This window comes from Tursiops truncatus, chromosome 15 (assembly GCF_011762595.2).
Source record: "Tursiops truncatus isolate mTurTru1 chromosome 15, mTurTru1.mat.Y, whole genome shotgun sequence".
Lineage (NCBI taxonomy): Eukaryota > Metazoa > Chordata > Mammalia > Artiodactyla > Delphinidae > Tursiops > Tursiops truncatus.
Window position 1 is genome coordinate 56,586,683 of NC_047048.1, and position 21,100 is coordinate 56,607,782.

Consider the following 21,100-nt stretch of genomic DNA (forward strand, 5'->3'; position numbering starts at 1 on the left):
TCCCTCTAAGATCAGGAACAAGAGAATGATGTCCACTCTCACCACTTTTATTCAACATTGTACTGGAATTTCTAGCCAGGCCAATTAGCACCCCCAAAATTTTTTTTTAAAAAGGTATCCAGATAGGAAAGACAGTAAAACTGTCTTTCTTAGTAAACAACACAAACTTGTATATAGAAAACCTTAATCCACTAAAAAACTAGTAGAAATAATGAGTTTAGCAAGGTTGCACAATACAAGATTAACATATTGTATTTCTACATATTAACAATGATCAGAAAACTAAATTAAGATAATTCCATTCACAATACCATGAAGAAGAATAAAATACTTTGTATAGTAAATTTAACAAAATAAGCATAAGATATATACATTGAAAACTTTATAAAACACTGCTGAAAGAAAATAAAAAACTAAAGAAATGAAAGACATTCCAGGTTCATAAACTAAAAGGCTTAATTAATATTGTTAAGATGGTAATATACCCCCAGTTGGTCTACAGATTCAATGCAATCTCTATCAGATGTCAGCTGGCTTTCTGTTGATGTTACTGAAACTGAAAAGTTCATCCTAAAATTCATATGGAAATTCAAAGAACCCAGAACAGCCATAACAATCTAGGAAAACAAGAACAAAGTTGGAGGACTCAGACTTCCCAATTTCAAAACTTACTACAAAGCTACAGAAATCAAGAGTGTGATATCAGCATAAGGACAGACATATAGGTCAATGCAATAGAAATGAGAGTCCAGAAATAAGTTCTTACATTCAACTGATTTTCAACAAATGTGCTCCCAAAATTCAATAGTAAAAAAATAGTCTTTTCAACAAATGGTACAGGGACAACTGATTAACTACATGCAAAAAGATAAATTTGGACCCCTACCTCACACCATACACAAAAATTAACTCAAAATGAATTATGGAACTAAATACAAAGAGATAAACCTATGTAACCTTAAAGAGAAAACACAGGAGTAATTGTGATTTTTGGGTTAGTTAGGCACTGACTTCTTAGATACAATACCAAAAGCACATGGGATAAACGAAATCTTTTGTATTTCAAAAGATACCATCAAGAAAGTATGTAAAGCAATTATACCCCAATAAAGATGTTAAAAAAAAAAAAAAAGTAAAAAGAGGGCTTCCCTGGTGGCGCAGTGGTTGAGAGTCCGCCTGCTGATGCAGGGGACATGGGTTCGTGCCCTGGTCTGGGAAGATCCCACATGCCGCGGAGCGGCTAGGTCCGTGAGCCATGGCCGCTGAGCCTGGGCATCCAGAGCCTGTGCTCCGCAACGGGAGAGGCCACAACAGTGAGAGGCCCATGTACTGCACCCACCCCCCCCCCAAAAAAAAAAGAAAGTAAAAAGAAACCCATGGAATGGGAGAAAATATTTGCAAACTCTATAACCAATAAGGGACTTGTATCTAGATTCATAAAGAACTCTAATACGTCAACAGTAAAAAGATAATGTAATTTAAAACTGGGCAAAGAATTTGAATAGACAGTTCTCCAAACACATATAAATGGCCAATAGGATGCTCAACTTCATTAGTCATTAGGGAAATGCAAGTCAAAACCACAGTGAGATACCATTTCTCATATACTAGAACAGCAACAATCAAACAGACACATGTATTGATAAGGATGTGGAGAAATCTGAACCTTTCTATACTGCTAATGAGAATGAAAAATGGTACAGCTACTTTGGAAAACTTTGTGCCCATTATTCCCCATTTCTTTCCCTGGCCCTAGGCAACCACTAATCTACTTTTTGTCTCTATTTATTTGCCCTTTTTTGGACATTCCATATAAGTGATATCATATAATATATAGCCTTTGTATCTGACTGCTTTTGCACAGCATATTTTCGAGGTTCATTCATGTTGTAGAATATATCAGTACTTTATATTCCTTTTTATTGCCAAATAGTATTCCATTGTATGAATGTACCACATTTTGTTTATCCACTCGCTGGCTGACAGACATCTGGGTTGTTGCCACTTTTGTCTATCATGAATAATACTTCTATGAGCACTCCATACAAGTTTTTTTTTAATTAATTAATTTATTTTTATTTTTGGCTGTGTTGGGTCTTTGTTGCTGCGCGTGGGCTCTTCTCTAGTTGCAGCGAGTGGGGTCTACTCTTTCTTGCGGTGAGCAGGCTTCTCACTGCAGTGGCTTCTCTTGTTGAGGAGCACGGGCTCTAGGTGCACGGGCTTCAGTAGTTGTGGCTTGCGGGCTCTAAAGCGCAGACTCAGCAGTTGTGGTGCACCGGTTTAGTTGTGCTGCGGCATGTGGGATCTTCCCGGACCAGGGCTTGAACCCGTGTCCCCTGCACTGGCAGGTGGATTCTCAACCACTGCACACCCAGGGAAGCCCCTCAGTACAAGTTTTTGTGTGGACATATATTTTCAATTCTCTTGGGTATATACTGGGCTATATGATGGATCTATGTTTAACTTTTTGAGGAACTGCCAAATTGTTTTCCAAAGTGGCTACAGAATTTTACATTCCTACCAACAATTTATGAGGATTCCAGTTTCCTAAATGATGTTGAGCATATTTTCATGTGCTTATTTGAGTTTAAAGAGTTCTTTATGTATTCTGGACATTAGCTTCTTATCAGACATATAATTTGTAAATATTTTCCTATATCCTGTGTATTTTCATTTTACCTGATATATTCTTGATATTAGTGGAAAAGCACAAATTTAACTATCTCATTAATCAAACCACTAGTAGATTAGAAATACAACTGTAGATCCTCCAAAATCTTAGGAAAAAAGGAACAAAGAGAATTTAATCCAGTTCTGTAGATAAAAAGCTGGTTTCTCATTTTATTTTGCATTTTCCTGCTCTACTTCCTTTTCTGAGAATGACTTTATATACTTTTGATAGGAACAGGATAAAGGGAGAAAGTAGGTGATTAAATAGTTAATCCCACTAGGGGACTGTAAGTGGAAAAAAATATGAGAGACCCCTGTAAGTTAATGATCACTCAAGAAAGCAGGTTTGCTTAACCACAAAACTAAGCAGGCCTGCTTAGCAACAAAACCATGCAACAGAAGCATGAGACACGCCCCAAAACAATAAAACAATGGTGGCATGAGACCCACATCCTGCCCAGTAAGCTCGTAAGTTAATGACCCCTAAGACATGCTCTCTGCACACATAAAAAACAATAATTTATGGAAGGGTGACATTCAAAGTGAAAGACCCTTATTGTACTGAAACCTAAAATAATTTTTCTATAATGTCATGACAGTCCTGGCTTGACCATGTAGGGACAAGAAAACTCCCCTGCCCAACCTGGAGGAGGGGCTTATGATGGAAGCCTGATGTCTACTCAAGAATGAGGAAGAAGGTGGTCTTTTCCCCCACCCCATTTTTCCTTTGATTATAAATCTGTAGCCCACTAAGTTCTCGGAGTGTGGCACCCTCTTGCCAGCTCACTTGTAAGCCTCACAAGTGTCCTATTCTAATAAATCCCTTCTTATCTATCACTTAGCACCTAGATGAATTCTTTCTGTGCTGAGACATAAAGGACTGGAGCTCCTTGGAGCGCCATGGTGCTCACCCCCAACCCCCCGGGGGAAAAGACACCTAGCAGTTTCACTTTGCCCACTTTTTCTGTTGGGTCGACATTCAGCTTTATTTTTCTGGAGGGTAGAGGTTTACATACTCTGGATGATAATCATTTGTTATATACCCTGCAGGTATTTTCTTCCAGTCTGCCTGTGGCCCTTTATCTTTGTTTACAGTGGTCTTTCCCTTATAGAAGTCCTCACAAAGAACCCAGTGCTCAGGGGCAATGTCTGGCAGGTTCTTGGAGATATTCTTATCCACTCATCTCTTGGGAGTCTTTGTACCTGCCTAGCATCTCCCAACTGCTCTGGAGGCCCATCAGTACATTCCTGAGATTTACTGAAAGTTTGAATCAAAGGTCAATTTTTCAGGGTTGGTTTCTCAGGACAGCTACCATAGCAGGTCTAGGATCAAGGTTTAGGTCAACTCAAGGTCTGTTCCTTCTGGCATCAACCATTGGAAAGGATAGGAAGGAAGGAGAAGGAGAAGGGAAAGGAGAGAGGGAAGGAGTGGGGAGGGGAGAAGAGGGCAAAGAGAGGGGAGGAGGGAGAGAGGGAGGCAGGCAGGCAGGCTGAATTTTTCCTTTTTTCTTCATGTCAAAGGGAAAGAGATGGTTTTCCTTCTCCCTTTTCTTAGAGCATTTCAGTAAGAAAACCTGTATTAAAAAACCCTTCCTGTTCCTTTGATATGTATATGTATGAAAATTTTTAAACCTAAATAAGCCTCTAGTCAGCACTACAAAGCAGAGATGTTTTTCTTAAGTGCTTAAAAGCCATCTCTTTGAAATGTACACATCAAGGGAGCCAGCCCCCCTCCCCTTGCTGTGGGAATGGGTCCAAACTGTAACCACCTGCTTGCCTTAAAGATACAAGTTTGTTTTCTCCTTTGGTAAAGGCAATTAACTAACCTAGGTGGCCTCCCCAATTACCAGGTAAATTCAGAATGAACTGTGAAAGAATGTAGAGCAAATAGTGCTGTCAAATCCTCACATGAAGACAAGTTATCTTCATTTTGAGAACATGTATATAATGGATTATATACGCTGGGATATTTAAAAGGGTAGAATTTCCCTCTGTTTTTGCAATCTCATTAGTGGATTGCTGCGATGTGGGCCACAACCTGGTTTAATGCTTATTCAATAATAAAACTGTTTCTTTCTTTTCTACATCTGTGGAGAGGAATTTCTGGGTTGGCAGTAGATTTTATTTTTAATTTTTCCCTACAATTGCCACAATGTATTTTTAAGTAAAAAGCAAACTGTAGAACAATATATCATATGCATAGTGTACAGCATAGTATTTTTATTTTAAAAACTATACATCTAGAGGTATCTATATTATACTGTTAAAAGTTTTTCCTTCTAGAGACGAGAAGAGGAATTCTAGTTTTTATTTTACCTACATCTGTAATAGTCGATTTTTTACAATGAACTCATTTCAATACTTTTGTAATGAAAGTTAGCAAGACAACTCACTTAAAGTCCTTAGTATTTTCATTAATTGACATTAAAAATATTTTTCACATGAAACAAATAGTTTCCTAAACTATCTGTTATTTTTTTCTTAAAGAAATCCATATAAATAATGTAGCTTTCAAGGCTTTATTCTTTGTAAATAGGTAGTGAAACACTTGATTTTGGATACACAAGACATCTTACCTGGACAATGAATGAAAGACCAGTTGTATCTGCTGTCCTCCAGACACATGCTGGAATTGAGAAGGGGCTGTGGATAGGAATTTCCTGTAGGGGCCTGAGAAGGCATTTTCACTGGTCCTTTATAGGAGCCCTCTGTGCATTTCCCTTTGCCAGTATTGCTGGGATCAGTACACCAGCCACAGCCTGGTTGCTCCAAGCAGTGACTACAGGTACAGTAGCCTGAACAATTTTCAGCTGTAAAAAAAACATACGTTACAATTCACTATCATATGTAGTCTTAAATTCATTGTATTTAAATTACCTTTTTCTTTAACAGACTATTCAACTTCTGTGAGTCAAAATTCCTATTCTATTGTGATTGTTTAAATGACATAATAAAACTTTAAAAAGCCCAATATCTTGTCCAACATATAATAGAGACTCCTCCCCTCCTCTCTCAATCTCAGGATGTTTAGAGATCATCTCCTGGAAATCACTTCTTTATGAATTAGGAGATTAAGATGTCGAGATATTACATGGATTGAGCAATATAATACTGAGGCTGGGCAAATTATTTCTGTACTCTGTGATCCATCCTACAGTTGTTTACTTGTGTCATTGTTCTTGGTTCTGTATGCGGGTTCACATCAGGCAGTCTCTGGACAGTCCTGAGCAGGAGGTCAAGTCTGGTCTCATCCCTAGAAGTTTCAGAGGCTGACAGCACTGCCCTACACACAGGAGTTGTCACCCATACTGCCTAGAGCTCACTTTTCACTCACGGGGGCAGCTGCTCATGGTATACCACTCCATACACTGGCCAAAAGGGAAGGAGGCCACGTAGGCATTGGAGTCCACGCACTGCTTCATGTTGCTGCACCACATGCACTCGGAGCTGCCGCTGGTACACTCCCCACATGCCGTCCGCAAGGCACACGGTGTCCGGCACTGCTTGGCACTGTGGTTCGCTGGGAAGTAAACCGAAGAGAGACACTTAGAGCTCCCACTATGTCAGCTAAGGTCAAAGGTTTTTCAATGTGGGTTGTGACCCACTAGTGTGTCATGAAATCAATTCAGTGGGTTACACTAAATGCAGAAGAAAATAGAAAGTCTTAGGTCATCAAGTACTATTTAGTCAAGTATATTTATATACTTGGGGGAAAAACAGTTTTTCTTTTCCAAGAGCATTAAGGACAGACATGAGGGAACAAGCTAATCTTTCCATATGAGTAGAGGTTCTAAAGCTCCTTATAATATAGGAGACCCAGGATGAACTTCAGGGGTTTTACAACCCACCTGAATATACAAAATTGCATCTTTGTATATTCTGGGGGAAAAAGAACCACAGCATTCATTAAATTCACCAAAGCACTCAGGATCCAAAATGGCTGAAAAGTTTCCCTAGATATTACACTTTAAGGTGACCCCTACAGTGCTATGAATTCTCTTCCACACCTCTGTATTCCTCAGACAAATGACAGTACCTTCCTAAAATAAGACATGATGTCAATGGAGTCCAGTCTCCCAAAAGCAGCCACAGAATTCCAACTACTGCTTGTAAGTACCTCTGCAGGAGGAGGACACTGGTCTAGGGCTGCAAATGCCACCCCTGTGCCTGCCTTTAGGAAGCCTAAATGTGCCTAGAGAGCTTCAAGCCTGTGAAGCTACTCCAAGTGTCCGGTCCTTCAGCACCCTCCTGCAGCTTTATAATGCTGAAGGTTTGCTTCTGCTTCCTGACACAGAGCTACTCCCATCATTTTTCTCCCCACTGACACTATCTTTCTGCCCATTGTCCCTGCAGTGATCTGCTTGCTTTCCTGATCTTTTCTTTGGATTTTTTGTTCTTTCTTCCACAATATTTCCCTGCCAACACCAAGAAATTTGCCTTTCAGAGAAATTATCAATACTTTTTGTGGTCAACAAACCAATCAATCTCATGGTTAATCAGAATATTAGTGTTAGTTATTTTTGGTTTTGTTCATGGCTCACATTATTCAGAGTCAAACACTATTTCCTTCTGCTTTAAAAATTCTGTGTTACACTCTGCTTCATATGCTTGAAATCAATACTCCATCGGTTTTTCATGAAAATTTCATAATACTTAACTATGCCTTCTACAGTTTCTCTTTCGACGAACTTCCAGTAACGCATAATTCACCCATACACTTACCAGGTCTTTCACAGACACTACCATTGAGTGGGTTGATGCAGGTTGCAGCTTTTAAGCCCGAAGTACTGGGTTCGGACAAAATTCCACAGAATCCAGCATCACTGGGCTCAGATGGCATCCACTGTAGCAAACTATTTGTGAATGGGGACATATCTTCCCAGCACCAGTAGGACACATTGATCTTCCGAAGGCCAACCCACGGGGTTAAGGTGAGCTTGGACTGTAGGCAAAACAGGCACAGCTATGAATATAATCAATGTCTTGACCAAAACTGGATTCTAGACAAAAACCATTAAGTTACATACATCCAAAAGATAAGGGAAAACCTCCCTATCCCGATTCAGCCATGGTAGATTACTGCAGACCATCATTTTTCTGTTACATATCATGCCTGGCACTTTAATATGGCCATTTTACAAAGGACAGAAATATAGTTCAGAGAAGATATCAATATCAAAGTAATAATCAAGTTCCTAAATTTCTACATGCTATGACAAATGCTATGAAGGAATGACCAAACCCAACTTGGTTTAAATGTCTATTTATACGTGAAATCATTGTATCGATATTTATGAAATACCAGTTATATGCCTATCATTATCTAAGCCTGTTTTGGAAGCTCTGGCTAGTTCAGGCTTAGATAAATGATGATTAAAGATTCCCACCTTCAGCTGGGGAGGAGGGGGGTATTGGCTGTCACCGAATTTATAGAGAAAATAGGACAATGAATTCCTGGGAAAGTCTGTCTCAGATGCCACATGTAGCCAAAACCCAGACCCCACTTCCTATGTCCTTCCCAAGGAAGTGCTTCCCATTCCTCCTACCTGCTTGACATTTCCCCCTAACTGTTCTATACCAAAGACGATGTTGTTGAAAGAGCCGTTGTCTTGTATCTACTTGACTGAGGGTAGGACCACAGTTCTAGGGCTCTGGACTAAAAAAGACAAAATGTGACTGTGGAATATCAACTACAAGCTGCCTGAGAGTACTGGGTGGACAGGAAGAGAACTTGGGGACTTTCTGTGCTCAGAAACTCCTGATAAGAAGATGCCCTCTCCTTTTGGCTTGGTCAGATCTAAGAAAGACCCAAATGGATGTCTATTTCTTAGGATGATTAGCATTAAATCATATTACACACTGTAATAATACCTGAAATCTGAGAGACTCAGGTGGCTTAATTCAGCTCAGCTAATTAGTAATGGCATTCCCCTCCCCCACCCCAACAGAACCTAGGGATAAAACAGATATGAAATCATCTACTGATGTCACAGGATATGTGCATATGTAAACATGCTACTGTTCAATACACATGTAATTATTGATATATCTTATAATTTAATGAAATATGACTAATAAAAATAAGGTGTTGGAAATTTAAAGATAAGAAAGAATTTATTAAAAGAAAAGAATTTGACAGTGCAGTTCCATAGTGTATTACACTGCACCTACTAGCATTCCTCCTGCTGCCAAGCACATCACAGGTAAGCTGTAGTCATGCTGTCAGTAGGATGGATACTAGAAACTTAATTTCCAAAGATTTTAACTCACCATGCTCTGCGATGACTGCATGATTCGCAGCTGCTTAAGGACAAATTCCACCTTCTTCTGGGTTGTAAGAGAAGCCAAAAAGGCATTGTGGTTCCTACAGGACAATTTTGCATTGTCATAATTCTCTTTGGCAGTAGTAATTTTCAGACATGAGTTTCCAACCAAATGCCAGCCAATGCCACAGATATTTTCTTTATTAAAGAGGGGAGAGAAAAACAAAGAGTTTTAGAAATCACACAAAACTACGTATATTAGCAGCTTGAACTGCTGAAAACCTAAAGGGCTTTTGTGAGCTGAATTCTAGATACTTCATTCAGATGTGGTGAGTGCATCAGACACATTACTAAGAACCAAATACAGAATACACACAAGAATTTTTTAAATGTTTATCAGTCATATTTCCTGGATCTCAAGATGCATATTCTGAGGTCAACCCTCCTATGTTTTAGAGGAAAACATTTGTTTGATGTCACTGTTAAACTTATAAACCTCCTTTTGAAGAAAAATCAGAAACAAGGCTAAAATCCTAAGAGCAGAAAAATGAATATGCATTATTGGAAAGATGGGGTGGAAAACTGCAAGAACAGAAATGAGTTGGTGAGTGAACAAGCTGCACTGTTTTCACATCAAGTGAAACAAAACATCCAAAAAGTGAGGTGGAAAGAGGATTTTTGGGAAATAAACCGAAGTGCTACAGTACACCAGGTAAGTTTGTAATCTGCTACTGTGACCTCCCTGTACCCACCCAAGGAACTGCAGAAGCTATACATGCTTCCTGGAAGACAGTGCACGAGCAAAGCAACTTCACTGGAACCAAAGTACCCTGGAGATGCCCTCAACAATGTTCATCAACAGCCAGTGAGATAAACGGAAGGTGCCACAGGAAAGGGATCATTTCAGAGCAGATAAAGACTTGTTCCTCAAAGTGTGGCATCAGTGTCATTGCTCGCTGAAATGCAGATTCTAGGGCCCCACCACAAATCTGTGCCAGAATCTGGCTTCTAGCAAGACCCCCAGGTACTCTGCTATGCCCTAAAGTTTGAGATGCAATGAGGTAAAAGAACAAGAACCCCACTCTAGCAAGCTGAATCAAGTACTTCCGAAGGATTTCAAGAGGGGCCCCAGTAGACTCCAGCTACCCTGTACTTGTGTTGCACAGAGCCAAAGAAGTCCCCTTCCTGGGCTTCCTGGTTGAGCAAATATATCATACAGTTTCAGCCATGGCTGGCTGGCTTCAGGCCCCCAACTCATCATCCTGAACCTCAGAAGTGCTATAAATTGAGGTATCTGGGGCTGGGGTCATCTCAGGAGGTGCTGCTGACAGAGACATCTCTCCTTTCCTTCTTATCAGAAGGTGCTGAAAACCTGATCCCAGTGGTCAGTAAGAAGTACTCTTCATAAAGTGTACAGCAGGGGCTTCCCTGGTGGCGCAGTGGTTGAGAGTCTGTCTGCCGATGCAGGGGACACGGGTTCGTGCCCCGGTCCGGGAAGATCCCACATGCTGTGGAGTGGCTAGGCCCATGAGCCATGGCCGTTGAGCCTGCATGTCCGGAGCCTGTGCTCTGCAATGGCAGAGGCCACGGCGGCGGGAGGCCCACATACCGCAAAAAAAAAAATAAAAATAAAAAAATGAAGTGCCCAGCAGACTGGCTGCTGAGACTGCTGCTTTCTACTCCCAGGTTACCGTAGAGTGGGGTAGGGACAATGGAGAGTGGGGTTGGGACAAGAGAGCAGGCTCAATGACACAGAGTCAAGCTGTCCTTGATTCTCCACAGCAGCAGATGACGCTTCACTTTCTTTCAAAGGATGGTAGAAGTAAATACTTAAGAACTGTATTTCTGCTTTAAAATATAACAAACCACAATAGTGGTGACGGGGAATGAATGGATAAAATGAGTTCGCCCCTTTTGCAGGGTTCAATCTAGGCTGCACAGTATTGAGGGTGTGTGCGTGTGAAGTCTTTGGACCCACACACATCAAGATGCCCCTGGCAAGGCCTACCAGGCAGGGCGATGCACTCCTGATTCCGAGGCTCCCACTGGCAGTTCTGGTCCAGGGCACAGCTCCTGCAGCTGGTCTTCTTGTTACAGTAGTACATGGGGTTATCCTTGGGGCAATGATCGTACCTGGAAATGGAGATCTAGAATACAATGGACAAAAGCTTTTCTCTTATATCCACAGAGAGAACTCATGGCAAGAACAAATAGGATACTAAAAACAACAGTCTAACTGAGGAAGCAAACTACAAATACATACATACATAAATAAATAAATAAGATGTAGATGAAGCAGCACTGCAGTGGAAACACTATAGTGAAATGTTCTGTTCAAGGACATGCCTTTACCTGGCAAGGAAGCAGTGCATTCTTTTAAGCACCATGCTTCAACTTGCTTATCTGCAGAATGGGAATGTTGAACTTGCTGCTTTTTGTCTCCCAAACATTCTAAAAGTTTTTAATTTTATGAGCTGCTTTACAGACTGACAAATAATGTCTTATAAACAGTCAAAAATTATAAACGTTGAGTCATCATATCTTTTTTTTCCTTATAACCTAAATAAAAAATCATAAATGGTAAGCATAAATTATGTTGAGCCAAGATATAACATAAGACAAGGAGATTTTGCAAAGTCTATTATTTCCACAATTCAGTTTGGCTGCTGCTACACACCTGTCTCACTTTCACTCTCAAGTCCTAAATTGCTCCCCAAACCCTGCATATGTAGGGGGAGCACACCATTACAAACTTCACGCCAAGAATCTAGTACTTAGCCATAGCCATGCATAGGGACTGGGGTGTACTCAGAATAATAATCTTGCCTTCTTCTAAAACACCACACATCAATCCTCGTGGCTAACAGAACCTTTGGAATTAGGACATACAGAGCATCCCTTACTAAAAGAAACTTGAGCAATAATAAAATCCAAATCTACACTGAAGGTTTCAAAGATAACTCTGGGCTATACCATATGCTCTAAAATCTACATCTAATCCCACTCAGGATTTTTCTATCCTCTGAAATCCTTTAGAAACAGCCTCTGACCTGGCCTTCTGTGCAGCTGTGGTTCATAGGGACACAATGGTCATGGCACCAGTGGCAGTCATTTGTGTTGGCCGTGCAGCTGTAACAATCCGTGTGCTGGTCACATCTGTCATGGTCAAGAGCTGTGAAGAGAAGAAAAATTCATCAACTGTGACAGCTTCTCCTCAGAAATGTCACAGGCCATTACAACTGCTGTTGAGCAAGATATGACACTGAGGCAAAAAAAATAAAATAACAAGCCTTGGGAAGTAAAATGAGGAGTGAAACTGGCAGGAAAATATATTGGTGTGTTCAGGTCAAAACAGTAAATAAGTAAACAATCTGAAGAAAAGTAAATAAGTAAACAATCTGAAGAAATGCCATTTTGTACTCCACCCTCCTAACAAAAGTACACAGAAAGTGAAAAACAAAGATAGAATAATTCAACGATGTGATATAAAGGAAATAGGTCTGGTTCTTCCAATATTTTTCTTTTCAAGAAAGAAATCAACTAGCAGTTGAATGAACACCAAAAGCAGCCCAGGGGCTAAACAAAGAAATGTAGGAGACCAAGCCATTCCTCCAGCTATAAATGCAAGGCTGCTCTGGGCACAGGAAGCAGGCAGCACCACAGAACCCCAAAGAAGGCAATACACATATATGTAAGTCCAAGAAATTCTGGGCTACTAGAGACCTGTTGATCTCCTACTGACCCTAGACAGGTCAAGGTCAGCAATGAAAGAGAAGCCACACAACAGTGCTGCCTCATCTATTGAACCATTCATGGACATGGCACATGGTAGAATCCATGGACAAGAAAAGGCAGGGCCCACCCTCACGAAGACCCCAACAACCTGCTCCTTAGGCTGTTCTTCCTGCCCTGGTCATCACCCCATGGACTGGGCCCACAGAGAAAGCAGAGTGAACCAAGGAAGGTGACATCTGAGATGAGTTCATAGCAAATGGGTTCATAATGAACCACCTAAGGTAATTAAATATTATTTCCTATAAACTTGCACATTTAATTTGAACTTTTTAAATATGGTTAAAAAATAACTATTTCACTGATCGTATCCCTTTTAGGAGACAGTGACTAACCCTACCAAGTTCTGGTCATGTTAGTTCTCCAGCACTCACCAGCCCACCAATGAACCTGTAAAGCTGCCTGGGTGTTCTTACTGAGGATTTATGTTCAGCTTAATTTGGAGCATTCCAGGAGAGTGAAAGCTGCCTCTATCCATCATAACTCTCACGGTAACTGCTACACCAACCCTAACAGTTAAGAAATTCAGTCAACATAGTTTAAATTAATTGAAGTGAAACAATATTTTTCAGAGACATTTTTCTTACTTTTAAAGGACTTTCTCACATATGACTTCATTGTATTGCACTGTGCTATTATGTCAGAGCAAAAGGGTAAAAGGAGCTGAGTAGGTAAGATGAAGAAAGCTTGGACAATATAAGGGGTGGTTCTAGAAGGAGGGATCACTGTTCATCCTCAGCAACTGTCTGCCTTGCTATCACTGCTGTGCCCAACTAGAGAAGCTAGAAAAGAATAATACCTCTATCCACTAGAACAATCTACTCCAACATAGCTTTTCTGGATTGGCCCTCTTAATCTCATCCTTAATGTTAGAACTGCATAATCCAATATGGTAGCCACTAACCACATGTAGTTTTTATTTATTTATTTTTTGGCCATGGTGCGTGACACGTGGGATCTTAGTTCCCCAACCAGGGTGGAACCCATGCCCCCTGCAGTGGAAACGTAAAGTCTTAACCACGGGACCGCTGGGGAAGTCCCCACATGTAGTTTTTAATTTAAATTAATTAAAATTTTAAAATTCAGTTCTTCAGTCACACCAGTCTCATTCCAAGTGTTTGATAGCCACATATGGCTAGTAGCTAACATATTGGGACAGTGCAGATATAAAAAGTCCTACCAGATTGCAGTGCCTCAAAACAGCTGAAACTAGGTTCTGGAGTTGGTATACAAAGTCTATACAATGCTAAAAGGTTTTGTCTTCATCATTAGCAAACAGCATACGTGGCACGTTCCTATCCATTATAAAGATGTTTACAATCCAATTTTCAAACACCCATAAAGCATTTGCCCAAGTTATTACTGAATAATTTTGGATAATAAAATGAACATTAAAAGTACACATTGGATGGGCTTCCCTGGTGGCACAGTGGTTGAGAGTCTGCCTGCCGATGCAGGGGATACGGGTTCATGCCCCGGTCCGGGAAGATCCCACATGCCGTGGAGCGGCTGGGCCCGTGAGCCATGGCCGCTGGGGCTGCGCGTCCGGAGCCTGTGCTCCGCAATGGGAGAAGCCACAGCAGTGAGAGGCCCGCGTACCGAAAAAAAAAAAAAAAAAAAAAAGCACAGATTGGATAAGTGACTTCACAATTCAGATAAAATGAGATCTCAAAGTAATTAAATTTTAAGAAGAGATAAAAACATACTTCCTTTAGAAAAACACTCTGATTTTAACTTTTCTTCTTGTGCTTCAGTCGCCAACTCCCAGGAGACACACTGAGATGACCCTGTGTCCCACACACACCGGATGCCAGGTCCTGCTGCTAGACAAGCAGCTTCACTCTGGTGTGCTTCACACTGTTCTGAAGTAAATACCAGGATGTCACTGAGGAGGAGACTATTGAAACCACCAAATACATACATGGTGCTAAAAGAAAAAAAAGAGAGAGAAAGAGTTCACTGGAAACTTACATAAACAAATGCATGATATACTTCTTATAATCTTTAAACGAATCTCACATATCAAAAGTCCTGTAAAAAAGTTATTTTCAAGACCTCAAAAAACATTCTTATACCTTTACTTCCCAAATTCCAACCTTTCACAATGGCCTGTGACTACCCAGAATAGTTCCAATAATCTACCTCCTCTTTACAGCTACTATATTAAAAAGTTCTCATGATAAGTGAGTGACTTTTAACCAGGATTCTTCAAAATATTTTAGTGACAGGGCAAGCTAGCATATTTTAAAATTATACACATAATCCTATATCTACATGTTTTTAAATATTAAAAATAAGTATGTACAATTTAAGAAGTATAGATAAAGGCTCTCTAGTCAAAACTGTGTAATGAAAACATAGACCAATAAGAAAGAGATAAAAGTGCATATGAAAATTTAGTACACAGTACAAGTCACATTTTAATTAGTGGAACAGATGATTTCAAGCATTTCTTTCAACTCTGAGATCCTATAATCCACCAGGAAGTTTAGTACTAACCCACAATGAGGTATCAAATAATTCACTCTCACTGTGCCTCAATTTTCCTCAATCGACAGAGGATAACTAAAGCATAAAGATTCTGTGGTTGTATTTTTACTATATCTGAAAACTGACATATTTCAGTAACCAAAAATGAACACCAGGTTTAATTTTTAACTTCATATTGGTTTACTTAGTATCACATTATACAGTCTGGTTTCAGCTAGTCAATTTATTGCTTAAACCAAATAAGCTCCATCGGCCTCTCAGTACAGCTGGTGTTCTTAGCAATTCTGAATTCATCTGGTCACATCGGCTATGTGAGGGTAGGCAAAGTCCTTCAAAGAGGCTTGGAGCAGGGAACTGAAAAGAACAGCTGCATCTGCAGCAGTCTCAATGCCTCACAGCCCACTCTTCTTCCTGCCTCCCTCAAAAACCACAAGAACAACGACTAAGTGAAGCACAGCTGGCCCAATGCAGATGCTCGATTAAGGGAACCATCATTCAAAATGTGGAAATCACGTGAATCAAAGTTTCTCTTTAGGTAAGTTACTTCACAAAATTAAACTAACCATTACAGCAGAAATTAACACAACACTGTAAATCAACTATACTTCAATTTTAAAAAATTGGAAAAAAAATTAAACTAACCATGGTTTTTTACTACATGACCTCCCTTGTCATGCCCTGTCCCCCTCCAACCCTGGCCCATTCATACAGATACTCACATATAGGCTCAAATACTCCACTGGAATTATACAAAAAGAAGCACATTATTATAACGCAGGCAAGCCATTCCCAATTTTGATTCATGGTTAAATTACATCTTACGGTAAACTTCTGTCAACTTCTCTGAGTTTATATAAAACCTCCGAAATGTTTTGATAGAAAATCCATTTATTTGCTAATTATCATTATGGTACTAACAGCTGCCATTTAGCAAATGCCTATTATGTGCCAAATCTTATGCTAGGAGAACACCATGAATATAAAGATGAACACAGCTGAGGCCAGGCACTCACAGGCAAGATGATGACAAAATGGACCCACTGTTTTTCAGATGAAGAACATCAAGAGGCACTTACTAGAAAACTTTAAGCCTTTTCCTTACTGAGGAAATATCAAATTACAATTTAAGATAGGACTTCAGGGACTTCTCTGGTGGTCCAGTGGTTAAGAATACGCCTTCCAATGCAGGGGACACAGGTTCGATCCCTGGTCTGGGAACTAATATCCCACATGCCATGGGGCAACTAAGCCCACATGCTGCAACTACTGAGCACGTGAGCCGCAACCAGAGAGCCCACGTGCCACAACAAAAAAAAGATCCCGCACGCTGCAACGAAGATCCCACGTGCCACAACTAAGAACCAACGCAGGCAAATAAATAAATAAATAAATATTTTTAAAAAAGATAACACTTCAAATTAGTAGTCAAAAATTCTTCCATTTAAATCTATACCTATCAAATATTCCCACAGTAAAACCGTATTTATTGCTAAATTTCAGCTGTTTACTTTGTGAAAGATGTCCCTTTTTCCAGTATCTAAGTGTTTGAATTCTGTCAATTCTTCCTTCACATCTCCACGATAGGTTGCTTTCTTATCTCTCTTAATCCAAGGTGAATTACCTCATCTAACTTTCATTATCACAACAGAAATTTTGAAAATGAAGGGAATCCTAACATAATATACATAGGCATTATGGCATTTAAATAGTTTCAGGATTGATAAGGCCTAGAATTTTAAAAGGTGAAGTAAACAGTAATCAGAGAAGAAACAAAATGAGAAAAAATTAACAACATGATTAGACTATTTTAACAGATGAAAAAATCGGTAAAGCACACTATAAGGTACAGGTCACATGGCCACTCTGGAGCTCCCTTATATGAAAGATGCTTCTCCAGGGGCAGATTTGTGAAGAGCTCTATTAGTTTGGGCCAGGCACTTCTGAATGATGCAATGAAATGCAGTGCAGACTTCAGATTATCCAAAGACTTGATATATATGAAGCACCACAGACTTGACCTATATGAAGCATCAGAATCTCCCCACCTCTGTTCCCATATCTTATCCCTTACCTAAAGTGCCCTCTCTCCTTTTTTTCAAATCTTTCTTCACCACTCAGACAAAAGCACCACAAACAATAGCAAATAGCAGAAGGCCTAAGACAGTAACTGCACACAACTTTTGTTGTCCCATGCACTCAGACAACACCAAACATAGCTTACTCCGGCATGCTAACAAAACTACATCAACAAATATGGCATTAGAAGTAATTCAAATCCACATCAAATATTTTAAATATAGATCAGGAAATTCATACCTAACATAATGCTATGAAAAAACAATGGGATAAGGTAATCCTATGAATAATATGTAAGTCCAATATCACTTCATATTTTACTTCATTTTCATTTTAAACACAAGAGAAAAGGAACAAGCACTTCTTCTTCAATTACCTGTTGTACAAGACTGCTGAATGGCCAAATCTGTTGACATCATGGTGGAGATCAGGTCTGGGAAGCACTGACCATCGGTCACAAGCTAGGAGCAAGAAAAACACATTTCAGAAGGGACTGTCACTCATAATCAATAGGGACTGGCATTTTCTTTGGGAAAGAAGACTGTAATAAACACAAATATATCTCTCAGTTTTTCTTAGTCACACCATTATTTCTGAAGTAAAATGCAGCAGCAACAGAACAGAAGGGCAAGGAAGAACGGTAGGACTCTATAGCAATTCTAATTAGTGAATGCACATTCACATCACTCACTCTGTTGCCTATCAATATTACCCACTAGAATGTTTTTTTTTTTTTTTTTGCCATACGCGGGCCTCTCACCGCTGCAGCCTCTCCCGCTGCGGAGCACAGGCTCTGGACGCGCAGGCTCAACGGCCATGTCTCATGGGCCCAGCCGCTCCGCGGCATGTGGGATCTTCCTGGACTGGGGCACAAACCCGCGTCCCCTGCATCGGCAGGCGGACTCTCAACCACTGCGCCACCAAGGAAGCCCTAGAATGTTTTTTAACTTAAGCAAATTTTACATTTTTCAAAGCTTACATAAGTAAAACATGTGAATTCCATAATTATTTTTCACTCTATATTGCTTTGCCCAAACTCAGTAACTAAAATAGAAATGTACAGGTGGAAAATTAAAACTAAAAAAAAAAAAAAAAATCAAGCTTTATCTAATTTTTAAAAGGTCCTTTCCTAGACCCCCTAGATCTACTAATTTCCCTTTGTTCTGATTCACGCTAGCAACTTCTCTTCTGGACCTCAATACCAACAGGTGCTGCTGAACCATACCAACCTCTGACTCACTGTCTTCTGTTCCCAGACACACAGACTTTCACACTCACTAAACAAAGGTTCTTCCACTCAATCTGGACATTTATTCAACCCTGACAACAAAAGCTTTCACTTTCTTCTCCTACCCAGCCTGAACTCTGTGGTCTTCCTCACATGCAGAACAGAGGCCATCAACTCCCACAGCTTCCTGACCACCCACCTTGCTTCCTTCCCTAAAACCAGTGTGGCAGGAGCCCTTCCTCTTATCCCACCTGACTTTTACCACAGTATTTAAATATGCCCAAGGAGGCACTCAACTCACCCCTTTTCTTCCCTTCACAGACAAGGGTTTTTTTTTTTAATTAAAACGGTCAACATTCACTGTGTACATCTCACCATATATTACTTCTCAGCCTCCTGTAATCTGGATCATTCCTCCATGTCCAGAGGGTAGTAACTGATCTCTTTGTTGCTAAATGTGAAAGACTCTCCAGTTCTTATTTTACTTAATCCCTCTGTAGCCACTGTTAACTGCTACCTCTCAGGTCCCCAGTTTTGCCTCACTTTCCTCCTATTCTCTGACATGCTTCTGCAATCTCCATTCTCTTTAAGACTTCTTTATGTATCTATTCCCTGGCTCTTTGCTTGTCCCTGATGACACATGCTCCCTACAGAAGTTCACCCCCTCCTACAGCTCCCCACTGATCTCTGTACTGCTCTGTCCCACAGTCATCTCCAGCTGAACATGCCCCCAAATCCAATTTACTCACTTCCTCCCAGACCCTGTCCCTCTACTTCTATTTCCAGCCTTGGTGAAAAACACCATCTACTGTGGCCCACACCAGATACCAGATAAGGATGCTGTCACAGCTCTCAAAACACTCGGGACAATCCTCGGGTTCCCAGTAATTCTCAAACACATATGTCTCTTTATCCTCATTGCCACTTCCACAGTCTTGGCTCAAACCCTCCTCAGGACTTCATCAACAGCCTCCTAACTCCCATCTAGCCCCTTCCCAACTACTCATCACAATGCCACAAAAAGATCTTCCTAAGACACAAATACAATTCTATCACCTCTTCTGTAAGATTCTTCAAAAAGCCCAAACCCCTCAGCATGACATAACAGGTCCCTCAAGATCTGACCAGACAACTGCTTGCTTCTAGTTCCACTTAGAGCCACTCTTCCCTGATGTGCTACTAGAATACAGCCAAAACTAAATACTCATAGGCCCAAAGTATGTGGCATGGTCTCTTTCCACCTCTGTGTCTCTAAACATGGGCTTCCTTTGCCTGATAAGTCCTGCCTAACTTGGCCCAGCCAACTTCCCAGTGCTAGGACCCAGCCTGGATGGCCTCCTCAAAAAGGCTTTCCCTGACTGTACCCTTTACCCCTCATGAACTAAGGGATGCTCACAGGTGCTCTCATATGTTCTTCTCAGAGCAAGTAACACCCTGAATGCAATTATATTGTCTGCTCAGTTCTCTGCCTCCCCCACCATGAGGCCAAGGACTGTAACTTATTCCTCTTATGATCCCCAATGTATAAGTTCAGTGGCTGGCACATAAAAGTCTGTTAAAAAAGAACATCTGATGATATTTATATCATATGATATATGATAAATATTAAAGAATTTCTAATATCTGTTTTGCATGAACCAATATTGCCCTCTTCTGGTCAGTACATTACCACACCAAATTCTTAAAAAATCGCTGTCCAAGTATTACATCAAGAATGTGTGAAACCAGTTTCAAGGGAATAAGATAAACTTAAACCAACTTAACACAATGCTGGTGGTCACAACTACATAACACATATTACTATGTAAGGCTTTTATCTGTGACACAGGAGAGCCCAATCACCCCAACTCATCAAAGGAGGGACTTCAAAAAGAATTTAATATAGAAGTAATGCTTTTTAACAGATTACAATATCAGTCAAATTAACATAAAAAATTCCATTTGGACCTCTTTCAAATAGCTTGACCATTTTTAACTAGAAATATTTTGTTTCTTTTAAAACGTTGCTTACAGACAAAAAAGATTCTTAATGCTAAAATGGCTTTGGGAAACATACCAATGTCGTAAGCCATGAAATCTGAAGAGAAGCATTTGGCTCCATGGCTCATGGATGTGTCATTGTGTGTGTTTCCTCCAAACACCAGCATGGTTCCACTCACTATCACAGCTGTGTGCAAGTAACGGAAAAATCGGCTGTCCTTAAGAATAGTCCTTTTAAGTTTATTTAAAAATAATAAATACAAGGTTAGTTCTTTAGAATATTTATCATCTATTTGCTAATACAAACATAACCATTTTCTTAACTTCAGATCCAAGTGTGCAAATAATTCTAGATTTTTCTCTGTATATAAGTAACTTTCTCAACAATAAACATGTAAAATTGAAAGACGTATGAGAATTTTGATAAGATATGTTAAGAGCCTTAAAAATGTTCATACTCTATGTTCATACTCTATAATTCCAGTTTCTGAGTAGATATTATGTGAAATATGGATTGAAGCTTACATATGTTTTATTAATAAGACAAGAGCTAGAAACCAAAACTTCCAACTGTATGGGCTCAGGATACCCACATGATGGA

At 40.1% G+C, this 21,100-nt stretch overlaps 1 protein-coding gene across 5 annotated transcripts in view; it reads right to left on the minus strand.

Annotated features, from left to right (window-relative positions):
- The window catches only part of ATRN (attractin), a 175,812-nt gene that overhangs the window by 78,001 nt on the left and 76,711 nt on the right, over window positions 1-21,100 (minus strand). For all 5 annotated transcript variants that reach the window (XR_004522188.2, XM_019950678.3, XM_019950676.3 and 2 more), the window contains exons 10-18: window positions 20,576-20,730; window positions 17,668-17,752; window positions 14,432-14,652; window positions 11,984-12,105; window positions 10,942-11,080; window positions 8,941-9,131; window positions 7,393-7,612; window positions 6,005-6,190; window positions 5,247-5,480 (exon numbers count right to left, since the gene is read on the minus strand). Coding sequence is in view for 4 of the 5 variants with exons in the window: in XM_019950678.3 (XP_019806237.1) it covers window positions 5,247-5,480; window positions 6,005-6,190; window positions 7,393-7,612; window positions 8,941-9,131; window positions 10,942-11,080; window positions 11,984-12,105; window positions 14,432-14,652; window positions 17,668-17,752; window positions 20,576-20,730 (1,553 nt within the window). In the remaining variant the exon portion in view is untranslated. The remainder of the gene's footprint in view (window positions 1-5,246; window positions 5,481-6,004; window positions 6,191-7,392; window positions 7,613-8,940; window positions 9,132-10,941; window positions 11,081-11,983; window positions 12,106-14,431; window positions 14,653-17,667; window positions 17,753-20,575; window positions 20,731-21,100) is intronic.